The following is a 16,805-nucleotide window of genomic DNA, read 5'->3' as shown; positions in this document are numbered from 1 at the left end:
AAACGTGGTCAAAATGTGAATTTTGAGATAAAACATGACTTGTCATGATGATTTCAGTTGCATTTCCTGTTGTCTGGTTATGCTAGGCAATGTTTTATATGCAGTGATTAAGATTGTCATGTGTAATTGTTTTCTAAACTAAGCCTAAATAGCAATCAGCTGTACACAAATTTGCAGATGTTTTTATTTTAGTTGCTACTTTTACAATTTATGTTTAAAATTAAAAAAGACATAAGCATATCACTTTGGTATCATGCTGTATACATGGCATGGACCAGTTCGAAGAGACACCAATCGAAGCCTCCAGGGGTCTTTCAGTTTCGGTCCCCAAAACAATATATTGACTTGAGATAGTCAAGCAACAAGAAATGTAGCTTTTTACACGTCAAAGTATGGTATTTAGTATATATCCATTCTCCGACAACTGACGTTCGTTTCAAGGCATCACTAGTGGTATACCGGTATTTGATTCTGGTGTAAATATCGGTAAGTTGGTGCAATCAGTTCACTAACTATTTTGTGGACATGTAAACAGTATGGAATGTACTTTTGAATACATTTTATCAAACAGTTTACAAACGTAAGTCCAGATATACAGTGATCCTTTTATATAACCATGTACTACCTTGATTATGTCTGTATGGAATCGTTGACATGCTACATCCAGTGTACAAGTGTTCATGGTAATAGCTTTGCATTGGGGGAAAATAATCAAGACCCTTGTCTGCATGTATTATGAGAATCCACCTCTACACAGCTATATTAGGGAGAGGGGGGATGCACACTGCATCATGTATACAAGAAAATATGGCACTTAAAAAGTACAGTGACTCTCAATTTTAGAAACTGAAAGCAGCCCAAACAGAAATATCTTGTGGGTCATCTTAGCTCCAATTTATCAAGGGCTTTTCAATGAAAACCGTGGGCAGTAAGAGACTGATTTTAAGGTAGAAAATACCCTTTTTGGTCAATAATGTGGACAAGATAGACTTGTCTCTGGACATATTAATATTTACTGTATTTCTACCTAAGGACAAGATCACAATTTTAATGTTTGATAAGGGGCCTGTTTTTTTTCAATGTTAAATTTCGAGAATGTGCTAAATTTACAAAAAGTTTATTACTAAACTTGTCCCTCTTTGATACAGTTTTTATTACAGCTTGAGTTTTGCTTGTTAGTTATCTATGTTAACTTGCATACTTCAGCTTTTTTTGGTGTTATGTGTTAGCAGTATTGCATTTTTGGGGAAAAGTCAAAATTTGTTGTCTGCATGTATAATGCACTCAACCCCCTCTACACAGATTTTGGAAAAAAAGTGCATATACAAGAAATAAGGTATTCTTGAATAATTCATTGTATTCATTACCTCTAATTCTTGATACAGATCATATTTGCCACTTTGTGTCTTCATTGTAGCCCAACTACTCCCAACCCATATCTGTTCATGTCACCGGAAACAAATGTTCTTTGTTTGGCCTAATGGCATGTTTGGTGCTGAAATTAATGGAGAAAAGATGTTGAAGCTATTACTAAGTGAACAATTATGTATCAGCTCATCCAGACTTGACAGATCTTAAGAGTGGCAGCCATGGCAATCAGAATGACATGGTTCTAAGTATTGTTATTAGTTACATTCCTATTATTCACTTATTAAAGGGCAATAAAGTCAACAGAACAACTTTGCAACTTTTAATATGTTAGGGCTTACTTAATCACAAATGTTTGACCAAAATTCAGTTTGAAAATTGACCCGTGAAGAATAGGTCTTCAGCAACCCTTGCTTGCCATAAAAGGTGACTATGCTTGTCGTTAAAGGCGACTAATGGGATCGGGTGGTCAGGCTCGCTGACTTGGTTGATGCATGTCATCGATCCCAATTGCGTGGATCAATGCTCATGATGTCAATCACTGGATTGTCTGGTCCAAACTCGATTATTTACAGACCGCCGTCATATAGCTGGAATATTGCTGAGTGCTGTGTTAAGCAACAAACAAACAAACAATTGGAAAATTGGAAACAGTGTAAAAAGGACAATTTAGAAAACAAGCCGCAAGATTGTTCCTCAAATAAAGGGATGCTCCTTCCTGAAGGTTAAAACAGGTTCCCGCTGCTTGGTCTGGCGCCCAGTCGGCCTGGTGGTTTGTTAGGGGTGTTTCTCCTTGTCTAGCACCTATTATTATGGGTACAAATGCACCCGAGCGAGGTGATGGGTAAGACAACAGGGGATTAAAAGGGGCACCTCACATTAGACATGTAATTGGTGAATATCTCACAAAATATTACGACACAACTAATTGGTGAACTCTTTTCACATATGAATACAGTGTACTGAGTGAAAACGATCAGTACAGCTGATGGTTATCAGTGAGTGAGTGAGTGAACATATTAATGATTTAGTATGATTTGGGCTGTAACATGAATTACAGACAAGAAACAGAATCAAGTCTTTGAAGGCATTTAGAAGTGATACACATAAGGAAGAGAATTTAAGGATGTCAACTTCTTTATTATGAGGAACACAACATTTTGGAGTATATGCTTACTCCTTCATCAGGTGAAATGATTTCACCTGTTGAAGGAGTAAGCATATACTCTGCTACACCAGACGTCAAACTTTCAGTGGGACAACGCCACACATCATCCCGAGGGGTGGCATCCAAATCTGTACAAATTCATTGAGATACTGCAGGTTGAGCAGGATAGTACTGCGATCACAATCCAGGTAGTTTGATGCCACCAAGAAGAGGTATCGAAACCTAGACAATGCCCTTGAAAGGGAGATGAGACAACCAGAAACCAGAGAACGACTGTCATGATGCTGTTTCACATCTGGACTGTGAATAGTGCAAATAGAAATGTTTAATTGGAAATTGGCCAAATAAGACAATATTTGATACAGTTCTCATTGTTTTATCATTTGTGTATTATATATCTTGAAGTAATCAAATGCTAGATGTACGGATGTATATTGCTTAAACAAACACTCAAACCTCAAATACGTTTTCATCTCTCGCACGTTTTCAGCAGTAACAACAAAATACATATCGCAATAAAGAGACGGCACACTTGACAACTGTTTATTGCTCAGTCCTTAAAACAGACGGTTTGGTACAGCTGATGGTTATTGCTGTATATTTGTTTACGTATGGAACAAGTTGACAAGTCACCGTCTATGCGCTTACAATTCCAAAAACTTTGTTGACATGTAATAGTCAAACTACAACAAATATGACTTTTAACGAGTCAAAGTATGGCATTTGTGATACATGTATCTATTCACTGTCAATTGAAATTCGTTACAAAACATTAATGGTGGTAATCTGGTTGATGTAAATAATGGTTAGTTGTGTGATCTGATTGTTTCACACATGATTTCGCTGACTATTGAATGAAATTTTGAATAAAAGTAATAAAATAGATTACAAACTTAAGTCCACAGATACAACAAACACTTTTTTGATAACCAGACAGTGTAATTACAAGATTAAATGGCATACTTCAGTACAAATTTGTTGACATGGCATTGACAGTGTTGCATGCTCACGGTAATGTCAAAGCGAAAGTAAATCATTTTGTGAGGCCAATGGTTGATGTATGGGTTTTTAGTACAAGACAGGAGTGTTTGACGAGCAAAAACATAGTTTGATTATCAAACAGCTTGTAAAAAAATAATATTTTTCTGTGACAGTGACTGTAAGACACAACGATGAGTGAGTTTGAATGGGCGGAGATTAATGTAGATGGCAGTGACTGTGAATTATTTTGTATTGTCTGTCGGAAATATCAGCACCTATCAGATTCTTTTGTTAACTTCAGAAAGGAACAGTTAATGATAACTTATGAAAGGAAACCAAACATTTCCCAGGAAGAGTAGGAAACATGTTCTGAGCTGTGAACATGATCGAGTCATGTATTAACCCCAGCCAGCACAATATGTAAAATTAATGAATACGTTTGTGATTTGTTTTAGTCCATAAACTATGTCAGCTTCAATTTCAGAAAGAAAATGTAATAAATACTGAGAACATAGAAAATGATAAAATGTAAAAGGCCAAGTGAAAGTATTGCAGGACGAGTACAATATAATGTCTACTTGCCCTGCAGGACAAGTTGTGTTTATGAAATATTTTGAACCCTGAACACACTGTGGATTATCCCTTGGCCAGCTGCTGGACAAGTAGGTTGCACTGTTTATGGTACCCAAACTGGATGTAACTTAAGTCGTTAAAAACTTGTTGCAGACATAAATTGTTATTTCACAATCAATATCAAAGGTTGTTTTACACACTCTGCAATGTGTGCAATGTTATTTTTGTAGGATTAACAGAAACACTTTTAGATTGACCACTTCATGACGTATCTGTAAAGCTGCGAAGCATCACAAGTCAGCAAACATACATGTATCAGCTAATGAAATCCATTTGTCACGGTTCGCACTATATGGCTATAAGCTTTAGGCCACGCCTCCAAGTAGTTTTGTTTCGGAATCCTATTACGGAGCATGTGATTTCAACACTTTTACATGGACATTTAAATAAGAATATTCTACAAATATTATATTCTTTCTCTCAGGAATTGACTTAACATGTGTGGGACATTTGATATTCGCAACAGAATCGCAATCATTTTTTTTCTCTTTACTTGCCCTTTAAAGAGAAACATGTTAAAGTGTGATGAGATTCAGTTGTGCAGAATGTAGTAGTGGGATGATGCATCGGTGGATTGCAGGGTTTTTTTACTTCTCGATACATGTATTCGTCACAATCGCACACAAAGTAAAAAGTATTGATTCTAACCTTACATGTATTCTTTAATAAATGTTACACCAAAACACTAATTACTAGTAAAAATGAGTAGTGAAAAGGTAATTGTTTTCATCCATTGCGCCATACTTGACACTGCCAAATGTAAATTGATAGTGTGCCAGGTATTTGGCCATCTTGTCTATGAAAAACATGGCTTATGCACTACAGAAAACAGCACATCATCATGAGCAAGGTATCATGATACGTATCGGATCGCATGGTTGGTGTATCGCCCCAGCCCTAGCAGAATGTGACCACTCATCTGAGCATAGGTCTTCATTGTCCATGTTAAGTCTTAAATCTTTTATACATACAAGGAGATAACTCAAAATATTTTACAGACATAATATTTATACGCTTCAAATACAGATTCCAAACCCACAAATATGAGCAGGCCTATTTAATTTGTGTTTACATGTTGATATATGATATTTAGTCATGTTAATCTAACTTCCTTCTCTGTATACCAGGAAATATGTTGTTATGTTTATGTGGTTTACATGCTGCTACATCAGCCCAGTGGCTTAGTGATACCATTTTACAGTTAAAGGATTTAAGATATGTTTGTTATGTTCTGTGTTCGAAATTTTATCAGCAATCTGAAACAGGAGTGCTTCAAATCAAGGTGATGTTCCTGATGTCTACTGTCTACAAGGATTATTGACAGCAGACATCATTCTTCCATTGACCCTGTTGACATCAGACATTATTCTGTCATTGACATACATTCTTCAATAGACATCAGGCATTCTTCAATAGACATCAGACATTCTTCTATTGACATCAGACTTTCTTTCATTGACATCAGACCCTGTTGGTGTCAGACATTCTGTCATTGACATACATTCTTCCATTGACATCAGACATTCTTCCTTTGACTTCAGACATTCTTCCATTGACATCAGACATTCTTCCATTGACTTCAGACATTCTTCCATTGACATCAGACATTCTTCCATTGACTTCAGACATTCTTCCATTGACATCAGACATTTTTCCATTGACTTCAGACATTCTTCCATTGACTTCAGACATTATTATTCCATTGACTTCAGGCATTATTCTTCCATGTCCCTGAAAAATTCTACGTATGTCAAAGTCTCAAGTAAATACATCCCACCATGGAAGACATGTTTTATGTGTTTCCAGTTGGATGGCAGTAGATACACAACATTCTCTGTTAAAACGCCTGTGCTCTGTGTGAAAAATTAACTTAGTGTCATTTTTCATATTCAGTAAATATCAGTCTGTTCAGACATGTCAAAGAGTACACATTTTGAACAAACATTAAATTACCAATGTAAGGTAATGTGTCACTTTGACGAAATGTCAGTCGAGGTAGAAAGCTATGTGAGGTGTAAGCTGAAAAGATGTCTTAGAGATTGACATGAATCTGGCAGAATGTCAACATGAGATGATATCTTGTCACTTAGGAGAACGCTGTACATTAACTCTGAACAAATGCTGAAGGATTGCATTGGACATGGCAGTCAGCCTTGCCTGTTAATCATCAGTGATCATTGTACTGTCAACAATGCAGGGTGGGTGAAGGGGAATAATCAATGCTTTGAGGAGATGCCGAAGATGGGATTAAAGATATACGTTCCTTCGTCCAGGGGCGACTTGCACACAGACATTTTAGGGACTGTAGTACCAGTAAGATTGTTATGATAATCATTAATGAGAGTTTCAATCATGTCAGTGCTCAGTGTGATCCCATGTCCAGCTTGCATGGCTGGTGTGGCCGACTGCCAGGTCGCATGCTGGGTAATCCTATCACACAACCTTCATGTCATAGCACATGCAGCCTGATCCCCACGGTGTAGTGTTCTGAGGTAGTAATAACTCTGAAGAAGTAGCTTTAGGCCACACAGTTTTTATTTTTTGTTTTATAGGCCTGCCACATCTACTGAAAAGGAACTGGAAAAGAAAGAAATGAAACATGACTATATATATTTTTAAGTCTCCCGCTAGTAATATAGACCCTCATATAAAAAGTATAATGTTTTATATCGGTTCCATGTCTATTTCACTATCAGTGATTCAAGAAGCCAGCTAGTTTTAACTCCATGGCAGAATGCCTTACAGTGTTAGAAATTGGCACTTGTCCTATAGTCCTTACCAAACTGCCCAATAGTGAAGGTATCCTAAGGACTAATAGAAATTTGCCCATTTTAAGGGTTTTGCTATGTTATCATTATAAGGACTAGTTGACAAAAGCTGTTTCTAACCCTGGACTTACATAAATAAATGATTGACACAGCTATTTATTTTTATTTTGACCGACATGTGTGGAAAAGATGTAATAAATCTGTGAAACATAAAATTAAGAAAGTGTGGCTTTACACCATCATAAGTCACCTGAGCAACATTAGAATTGTATATAAAAAATTAAGACTATTCAAGAAGACTAGTGGAAACCTATTTCACTAGTCCTCAAAGTTTGGAGCTAGTCCTGCTTGAACAAGACAAAATGTTGAGTTTTATTCATTTCCATTTTGTACTGAAATTGAAGCATAGAGAACTGGTTCAGAGCTATAGTAGTGTTTCCCTTCATTTTTGAAACAAACCGTCCATATGTAGGACCGGCAGTCATATATATATCGGTCCTGGTTATTTTTGAGTGGTCATACAAAAGATATATTATTATTAAACAACTTAAAAAAACCTTAACAGTCCACACGATTGAACGTACATACCATTGGAGCTTTTGCTTTTTATTTGTGAACAAAGACACTGCCCTGTTTAATTGTTGAGCTTGTTTTCTGTCTGCATATTTAGGATCATGTTATTTTGGACGTTGTAACGTTGTACTATCAAACATATAGCAAATATAACATTTAAACAGTTAACCTATTTTCATTGTTTCACTGGTTAATTATAATTATGATAATTGATACTTATGCTTTTTTTTACTACAAATGTCTGTGTTTGAAATATATGGTAAAACAAAATGCATTCAAGGGTATGTTGTATGCAGTTTGACTCCCAGATTCCCCGCTTGGTGTCGCTGCTCTACCTTCCAGGAACAAACAAGGCCAGTCCAGCAAGTCTAGGCTAGGCTAGGCTAGGCTCCACTGTCCATTTAGCGTAGTGATGTTGTGGCGCAAGAAGCTCCAGGAACCACTATTATTGTAGGTCAGCACAGGATGATAGAGTTATTAAAAGATACAGAAATTCCATTCTGCAGTCAGTTGAAATTTGTCTTTGAATAGTCGTGAAATACAGTAAACAAGGCCGGTCATTGTTGGTGGCTAATTTCTCTTTTCTTAGACTCCACCACGAACTGACTTGCCTTCATCAAATTATCGGCATACATTGGGGAGCAATGGTAAAAATTAGGTTTTTGCATATGGTTCAAACCAGGTTGCCATGGAAACTAAACTTGACTTTGAAACGCAATGGTTCGAACAACATAGGGGGAGGCTGTTGGTAGGATGGTTTTGGAAACGTTTCACCATCCTACACATTTGCCCATAGGATCAACTAATGATACGAGTTCCAGCTGACCAAAACTGTCCGTGGACAGCAGACAAGCATTCTTGCCTATTTGTCTAGTATTTTATTTGCCACTTGGCTGGTTAAAGCCAAAACCGCCATTGCTTCGGATGTACAGGCAAGGGCTAGGGATCTACAATACTTCAAAGAGTGGTCTCTTTTTTGGTCAATGACTGCTTGAAAGATGCATGACCTGTGACCCCTGGTAACTCTAACTCGGACCATTGCATTGGAAAGAGCTTTGCCCTTTCAGCATGCTGTTAAATGTCTTCTCCGCTGATACTGCTGGACTGATGAAGCTGAAATTTAACATGCTGAAGTCATCTTGTCTTGTTCAACATGTTCAAATCATGTGGTGTTTGTGTTAAAATATGTTGACAAAATCTTGTTAAGACCACCACTGGGCACGATGCTTAAACTTTGTTCATCAAGTTCTTGGCATCACTAATTACATTCAACATTGTTGTCCTATGTGGTGTTTTTTTGTTTGTTTGTTTGTTGTTTGTTTGTTTGTTTGTTTGTTTGTGTGTTGTTTAACGCTGCACTCAGCAATATTCCAACTATATGACGGCAGTCTGTAAATAATCGAGTCTGGATCAGACAATCCAGTGATTGACATCATGAGCATTGATCCGTGCAATTGGCATCATTGACATGCACCAACCAAGTCAGCAAGCCTGACCACCCGATCTTTTTAGTTGCCTCTTATGACAAGCATAGTCGCTTTTTTCAGCAAGCTTGGGTTGCTGAAGACCTATTTTACCCTGGATCTTCACGGATATCTAAGTGGTGTTGCAAAAATACTTCATTCCAGAAACTTCATTCCACCAATTATTATTTAACTCACTACAGATATTTGTACCAAATTAGGTTGAAGTGTCATCAAATTACTACTTCAGCTGGCCTACAGAGATTTGTGGCTTTGTTTGTTAGTCTTGGTATGTGGACTCAAATAGACTGATCTCACTGAGCGAGAAGAAATAGCGGGGTTTGGGCCAAGTGTGTAAAACCGCAGACTGTAAAGTAATCCCAATGATCATGATTATACACTTTTAATCAAATAACTTTTGTTTACCTTAATTATGACTATTTTGGACTGCTTGATAGCCCTAGACTCACGTAATAATCGGTCGCCAATATCAGTTGGAGTGGCGGCATGGCACCTCTGTGGCCATGGTGGCACATCTAGTTCATTATTGCATTTATAACTCATCAATATCGAGCACTGAAATTGAAGCCTCAATTCCCAAGATAAGAGAATGAATATGTATGAGGTTATCCCTGTTATTATTGGCAAAGGGTGCTGCATCTTAAGAATGCCAGTACATGTAGTTGAGAGCTGGTATTTATCTTCCTTCTAATAAACGAAAACTGTCAGCTGGACAGTCTGGTTAGGTTTATTTACAGATTATTTAAATGACAGTGTGTGTTACCTCCGCTTTGTAATCACTGAATGTACACTCAGTCCTGTCAGTGCATAACACACTGAACAAATGCTTATCAGATTACACAGATTATTTATCCTGTAAATTGAGGTTATTCTGTTTGTATTGTGTGTTCGTTGTTTGATGCCAGACTCAGCAATATTCCAGCTATAGGATGGCGGTTTGTAATTAATTGAGTCTGGACCAGACAATCCAGTGATTGATATCATGAGCATCGAACCATGCAATTGGGATATAATGACATGCATCAAATAAGTCAGCTAGCCTGACATCCCGATCCCTTTAGTCGCTTCTTACAACAAGCATTTTTGCAATCTCATTAAAATCAGACCTCAGTTCTCACTACCGCTAAACAAAGACCTGAGGACATCCCATTAGGGACCACGTCAGAACGACCTTTCATCCGACCAATCAAAGCATCGCTTACCAGATTATGAAAGTGACAGTCGGAATGTGATTTCTGATCATGCAGCCTCGAAAACTTTAACTCCGAACGATAGTTACGGGTTTAACGACTGTATCCATACAATCTAGACCATCTATTAGCCATTCCAGAATGTTCATTTGTTCAGGTTTCAAATTTGTAATTGAGAATTTGTCAAAAGTTTCGAAGCGTAGTCGCCAATTTTAAATTAGTGCCGTAAAGCACGAGAAAGCTGCCTTCTGATTGGTCACTCCATTGGTCAGTCAAAGTTCATGCAAGGTCAGTCTGACGTGACCCGTAATGGGATGTCCTCAGATCTTTGTTTAGCGGTAGCGAGAATTAAGATCTGATTTTAATTAGATTGTCGCCTCTTGTGATGAGCATGGGTTGCTGAGGACCTGTTCTAACCAGGATCTTCACAGGTCTCCGACCATACATGTCAATGGGCCTTAAGGTTATTCTATCAAATCAAAATACAAATGTATATAGCCCACTCCTTGTGGTAAGCTCCTCATACATATCAAAAAGGAACATTACAAACAACTTAAAATTTGAGCTTGAAACTTGTCCCCTAAGTAAGTCCTCCTGTTCGTAGAAATTATTGTAGGGCTCCAATTTCTAAACACAACCCTGGAATAGATATTAAGATAAATGAATGTTGATAAGATATGTTTGGTGTAGCAACTTTTACATACCAACTTCTGTTATTCTTAATGTATTTTCTTTTTCCTTTACAGCAAGCAAGGCCCATAGGGAAGAACTTGAGGCAATCTTGCATATATTTGAAGTAAGTAATCAACATGTTCAATATGTTGCTATACACAGCACACTCAGGTTGCCCAATAGATTGTCTATTTTGATGTAGGAGAATCTCTTCCAGAATCATCTGATCCAGCAACCAGTGATCGATACAGTTGGCCGATCAGGCTTTCCAAATAGGCTGGAGTACATGGATTATAAAATTTTTGACATGCTTTTGATTTATTCAGAACAGGGATTTATTTAGACCGGCTCAGAGGCTGATGTTTGGTCCAAAGTCTGAGGCAAGTGACAGTAAAAATTCCCAATTTGAATATTTGATTTTCCAATTCCTCAGAATATAAGAAAATAATAACAGTAAAACATTTTCTTAATCATATCATGATTTTTTCCAAATTTGGCTTCCATGGGCACTTAGTTTGGAATCGTCAATAAATCCCTGCAGATTGAATAGGACATGAAGACAAAGTGACATCAGCCCATTCATGGACATGATGGATATCAGACAGTATTTGGGCGAAATTGTTGACAGTACATCAGAACTATTCCATTGACACATAGTGATATTAATACAGACATTTGTAAGGCCTTGTTACACAACAGTGATGTCGTTCATCAGCTAAGAATTTCTGTATTTTGTTTGAGAAATGTTTTGCACTAGTTTGCACTAACATTATCATCCTTGATCAAATTATCATAATGAAATCTCAGAGACTAACAATATTAAAATACTAAATTTAACTCCCAAGTTGTAGTGAGATTTGATTACAGTGTTGGTGTACACCACGTTGGTAGTCTATGATCCCCATCAGTGGGAGGCCATCATTCATATAGGGTAAACAGTAACATGGGCTCTATACTTAGAATCTGATGCATGCTATTGATTGTATGAGGCTGTCAGCGGTCAACCTCGCTTCCTCTGCCTGGCTGATGTAGCTAACTACATCGTCTCACTCCATGGTCTTCTGTAGGGCTGCAGGCAAAAGGCTGCCACAAATCTGGATGAAATTCAATAAATTTTGTGATTCAGTACACCGATTTTAACCCTTGAAGAGATATCAGATTATGTGTTTCAGTGAATTTTTACATCTTTTTGGGTGTGGGTGTGGGGGAGGGGGGGGGAAGATATATGATCAGCATTTTCATTGGAATGAAATGAAATGAAGACCTGTCCTTAGAGGGTTTATTCAAGGTTTGGGGTTGGGCGTGACAGAGTACATAGGCACATTATCAGGATTATTAAAGCTGATATAAGGAAATAGTGTTGATAATATCCAGCCTGAGTTGCACATGGCCGACCATCCTAGTATTTGTGGGATTTCTGGGTGGAGAGATGAAAATGGACTTGGAATACAAAGAATTAAAGAAAATATCAGACATTTCATGTGATCACTTACAATGAATTATCTTCATATTCAGTTGAGTTCAAAACCTGTATGTTATTACTATTTATGTTTGGCCATGCTATATGTAAGCATGGTAGGAAGTTGATGTAGTATGGCTGGACCCTCATATTTCTCAGCAGGACCCAAGAATTATCATGGGGGGTTGAGATTACAATGCTAGTTACAGCGTTGATAGGACATTCTTCTATGTATCATTAGCAATTTTTAGATGTATTTTTAGATCATTTGTAATGCTCAGTGTTCTGCCCTCGATAACTACCCTCTAAACATGAATACATGAACCTTTTTTTGGGATAGCAACTTCTTTTTATTCTTTGTACAACGTTTCTGGTGAATGATGAAGGAGCAAGAAGTAGCTCTGAAACGTACAAAGAATAAAAAGAAGTTGCTATCCATAAAAAATGTCATGTGTTCATGTTCTCCCAACTTCTAAATGCCTATCCAAGACTTTAACGACTAAGTACACCATTATGATTAAGATGGGGAGAAAAAAACCTTAGGTCATGTTAGATCCTCAACAGAACTCCTATAATCCCAGTCATGAAACTGAATTGCTCCACTGTAAAAGTGTATATGATCCCCTACAGCACATGAACATGGGGACCTACCAAATTCATAACAATCCCTATCTACAAAAGATTAATATCTTCTGAAAATCATGCCAAAAGGCAAATCTGCGTTCGTCACAGACTGGCTATTGAATACCTCTCATGTGTATGATCCCAAACTAAGTGCTTATTTGGCGAGCCCCACCCATAGGCTGATTATTGTACATGTATTGGGCAGCTTAACCTGTGAGGCATCTTTCATCCTGCTTGTCCATGTAGTGCACAGCGAGTCGGTGGAGGAGACTCTGCATGCAGGCATCCCAGATCAACCTCAGTTTGACTAACGTAGAGTTTTGTATGAGGTTAAAAAAAATAAACTTTTAACAGGAAACCCATGAATATTAAAAGAACTATCCAGTCTCTTAATTTTAGAGTTGAAAAGTGAATGAGTATAACATGTATAAGCTGCTAGCTGCTAGAAAGGGATGAGAATAGAATAGAATTATTTTGTGAAGTTTTTGCTATGGGGTCTGAAAGAGAGACTATTACCAATTACTTCATAATGTGTATGTGAATAATACTTACCTATCAATCAAACAAATATCACCGGTCTGCACATAATAATGGTTTATTATGCGTGTGACATGTCTGTTTCCATTCTTGACAATGGAAATGACAGAGCAGACACATTTCTTTGTTTTGTTTGCAATTGATATGCCAATAGAATGCAAGTAATTTTGCTGAACGGCAAGGGAAAAGTTTACATGATATGGTACATGCTTTAAATAACGGAAATGTCAAAAGTTTGCAAATGACAAGTATTGGCTGTCCATCACATTCACCACTAGTCCCCAGCATAGGTCAAGAGAACATCCTTTTGGTCTGGTAAGTTCAGTTAATGAAAGTCAAATGTTGACTGAAAATGGCTTAAACAATTTTGACTTCTGAGGGGAAATCCATGATAGAGAAGTATTGAGATACGTACTTCTTTATCTTCATCAAATATTTCAAGTGAGATTATTCTGAATAAGGTCTCTGACATATCCTGAAATAATGCCAGGATGTTTTGACGTGTATATGTAGGATATGTGCTGTGATAAAGTATTCATGGTCTTTCTTTCAGAAAATTCTCTTTTTCTTGCCGGAGTTGATTCACAAGCGATGGATGTTCCACAGTATAGGTGTGTACTCCTTTACTGAGAGGGAAGTAATATCGGGGACACAGAGTTCTAGAAATGTTGTCATTGGTCATGGGTTCATTAATGCTACTGGTTTAGAGACCAGTGTTCAGAGTTCATGACTATTACAGTTATTAAGTCCATGTTCAACAAATGGAAATTTGAAATGTGTGTTTAGTGAATGATATTTCATACCAGTATGTTCTTCTGTTGTAAAGAGACCCATTGGCATTAAGCGGGATTGTAACTCCCATACCTTAACATAGACTTACAACAGTCATAGCACTAAGGTTGTGTTGTTGAATAGCACCCAGACCATGATAACTCCTATACGTTAACATAGACTTACGACAGTTGTATAACAACCACTTTGTGAAACAGGTCCAGGACGCCCAAGTTGACAAGGTATCACTGTCTATGTGATTTGTTGACACTGATAACACGTTACATCTTACATCTTATGTAGGTCGTGTCATGAAGAAGCTGCTCCATCCTGCAAATTCTATAAAGGTGAATATTTGTCTGTCTACGTTGTATGCAATCAAACACTTTGTTTAACAAATGCTTAAGTCAAACATTAGGATTGCATTTTCTTTTATGACATGTATTTATTCGCATATTCAGAATTTTATCCTACACATGTAAGTACAGTAAACTATGTTTATAAGGAACACACTTATAGCGAACTGACCGAATAATGGACTTATGTTTAGTCCTGTCCATTTGTTGTATGTATGCTGTTATTACGAACTAAAATAAGTGCTCCCTTTGAGTTTGTTATAACCATAGTTTACTGTATGTCATAGATTGTTTGAAGAACAAAGCATGTTTAAGTTAATGCTAAATAGTCATTCAATGATTTGTGCCACTGATTGTGACATTATATTTACAAGATTTTGCAGAGTGATATTATAACAACTGTATCACATGTCGCAATGAAGACATACTCGTCAAGTTGTATAGGCTGATTCTTGGCTCTGTTCATGACAGATCACTATCACAATCTAAGTTTTGCAGACTGCCATATCAAATTGTGATTGTTAAGATTCTTTGTAAACAAACTACCTATCTTTGTAGTGTAGCGGCAATCAGCTTGATAAATGACAGGGGTTATTTTACCTTATGACACAATGATAAAACTCAGATGAGGAACTTGGAAATCTGATCTTTGAACTTGAGTTAACATTACAGTTTGTTGCATGGTCTACAACTTTCATCATTGTGACAGATTTTCCTTGAAAAAGGCTTTTCCTGGAAGATTAAATAGCTAAGTCATGCAACAGGTGTTTTGGTTTTGAATTACTGTTTTATCAGTCAAATTAATGTAAGCAATTATTATTGAATGAAAATGTGACTAAAAGCAATGAAATAGATTACAAACATTACTCCCAGGTCCAGATAAACAAGGAACACTTTTTATTACCATAGTGTAACAACAGGGTTACCTTGTGTGATTCAGTATGGATTTGTTGATAGGCTATTTCCAAAGATGGGAAGATGTGTGTTTTTGGGGAAAATATTTAAATTTATTGGAGTCATTGATTTCCCTGTGGTTTACAGCAAGGGATGACTATATATCTAAACAATTATGGCTACAGTTTGTCTGCACTAGGTCTAGTCATAAAGAAACATCCCTCATTTTGCTTCACACATTTAAGAAACACTACAAGAATGTAAACACATGGTAATTGTTGTAGTTGATGAGCGTTGGTGTTGATTGGATTGATAAGTTTTTATATACCATCTGTGTAATCAGTTTGCACTGCTTACAAAAAGACTTGAACAGGGAGATGTTTCTACTTTTAGCTGAGAAGGGAGGGAATGCGTCTCTTCATCGTATGGTACCAGATCCTGCAGGGCAATGCTTCCGACGAATGCCATCGCATCTTCCTGCAGCTGGTGCCAGACATTGGAGACGGTGTTCACCAGGACATCCTCAACAACAAGGTGCCCCAACCCCCAGACAGTAAGTGTGATGGTGCTGTAATTGGCACTAGTCCTATAGTCCTTGCCAAACTACCCAACAGTTAAGGTATCATAAGGGACTAGTAGCAATTTGTCATTATCGGGTTTTGCTATGTGTTATCATTATAAGGACTAGTGGACGAACACAGTTAGATTCTATGGCTACAGCGGGTGGTGGCTAGATCAGTAGTATACAGTGTATATACTCAGGGGGAAAATTAGTTGTGTGGTGAAATGTTTCTAAATGTTGAATTACACTGTCATCATACAGCTATTGATGTTGTGTAATTGCACCATACAAGGAGTTCCATTGGTTGGCTTGTTGCTGTGCTAATGAGGGGTGAGATATGCCACTTTGTATACAGAGTTGGTCAATATCGGTAGCTCTGATTGTGTTTGTGGCAAACATGGTATTGGGAATGATAACTGGGGACTGATTTATCTCAGTCAAGTGAACAGCAGAACATGTGTGAAGATGTTTAACAAGCTTTTTTTTAAATTATCTTTGTTCATTAAGTCTTTCACAACATTGAGACAATAATTTTGAAACGTTTAATGAATGCATTGATTAGTCATCATGGAAAACCAGATGATTGTTATTATCAATGAAGGTATTGACATTTCTGTACCATCCCACTCAGGAAACTCAGGAGGTAGTCTTGACCATCACAGATTGTGTCCAGTAATATTCTGTTGTAAACAACCACAGGAAGGAATGGATTGTATTTACATTACTCTTTGTCACACATTCATCATCAACTTTCTGTTTTCACTA

General features: G+C 37.3%; 1 protein-coding gene across 14 annotated transcripts in view; it reads left to right on the top strand.

Annotated features, from left to right (window-relative positions):
- LOC139442098 (ral GTPase-activating protein subunit alpha-1-like) overlaps positions 1 to 16,805 on the top strand; it is an 83,915-nt gene that overhangs the window by 3,684 nt on the left and 63,426 nt on the right. For all 14 annotated transcript variants that reach the window (XM_071222888.1, XM_071222897.1, XM_071222896.1 and 11 more), the window contains exons 3-6: positions 10,912 to 10,961; positions 14,011 to 14,068; positions 14,532 to 14,575; positions 15,872 to 16,031. In XM_071222888.1, coding sequence (XP_071078989.1) covers positions 10,912 to 10,961; positions 14,011 to 14,068; positions 14,532 to 14,575; positions 15,872 to 16,031 — 312 coding nt within the window. The remainder of the gene's footprint in view (positions 1 to 10,911; positions 10,962 to 14,010; positions 14,069 to 14,531; positions 14,576 to 15,871; positions 16,032 to 16,805) is intronic.

The sequence above is a fragment of the Haliotis cracherodii genome, unplaced genomic scaffold (assembly GCF_022045235.1).
Source record: "Haliotis cracherodii isolate W230 unplaced genomic scaffold, xgHalCrac1.p SCAF_5, whole genome shotgun sequence".
In the NCBI taxonomy this organism is placed as follows: Eukaryota; Metazoa; Mollusca; class Gastropoda; order Lepetellida; family Haliotidae; genus Haliotis; species Haliotis cracherodii.
This window is presented reverse-complemented; position numbering and strand designations above follow the sequence as displayed.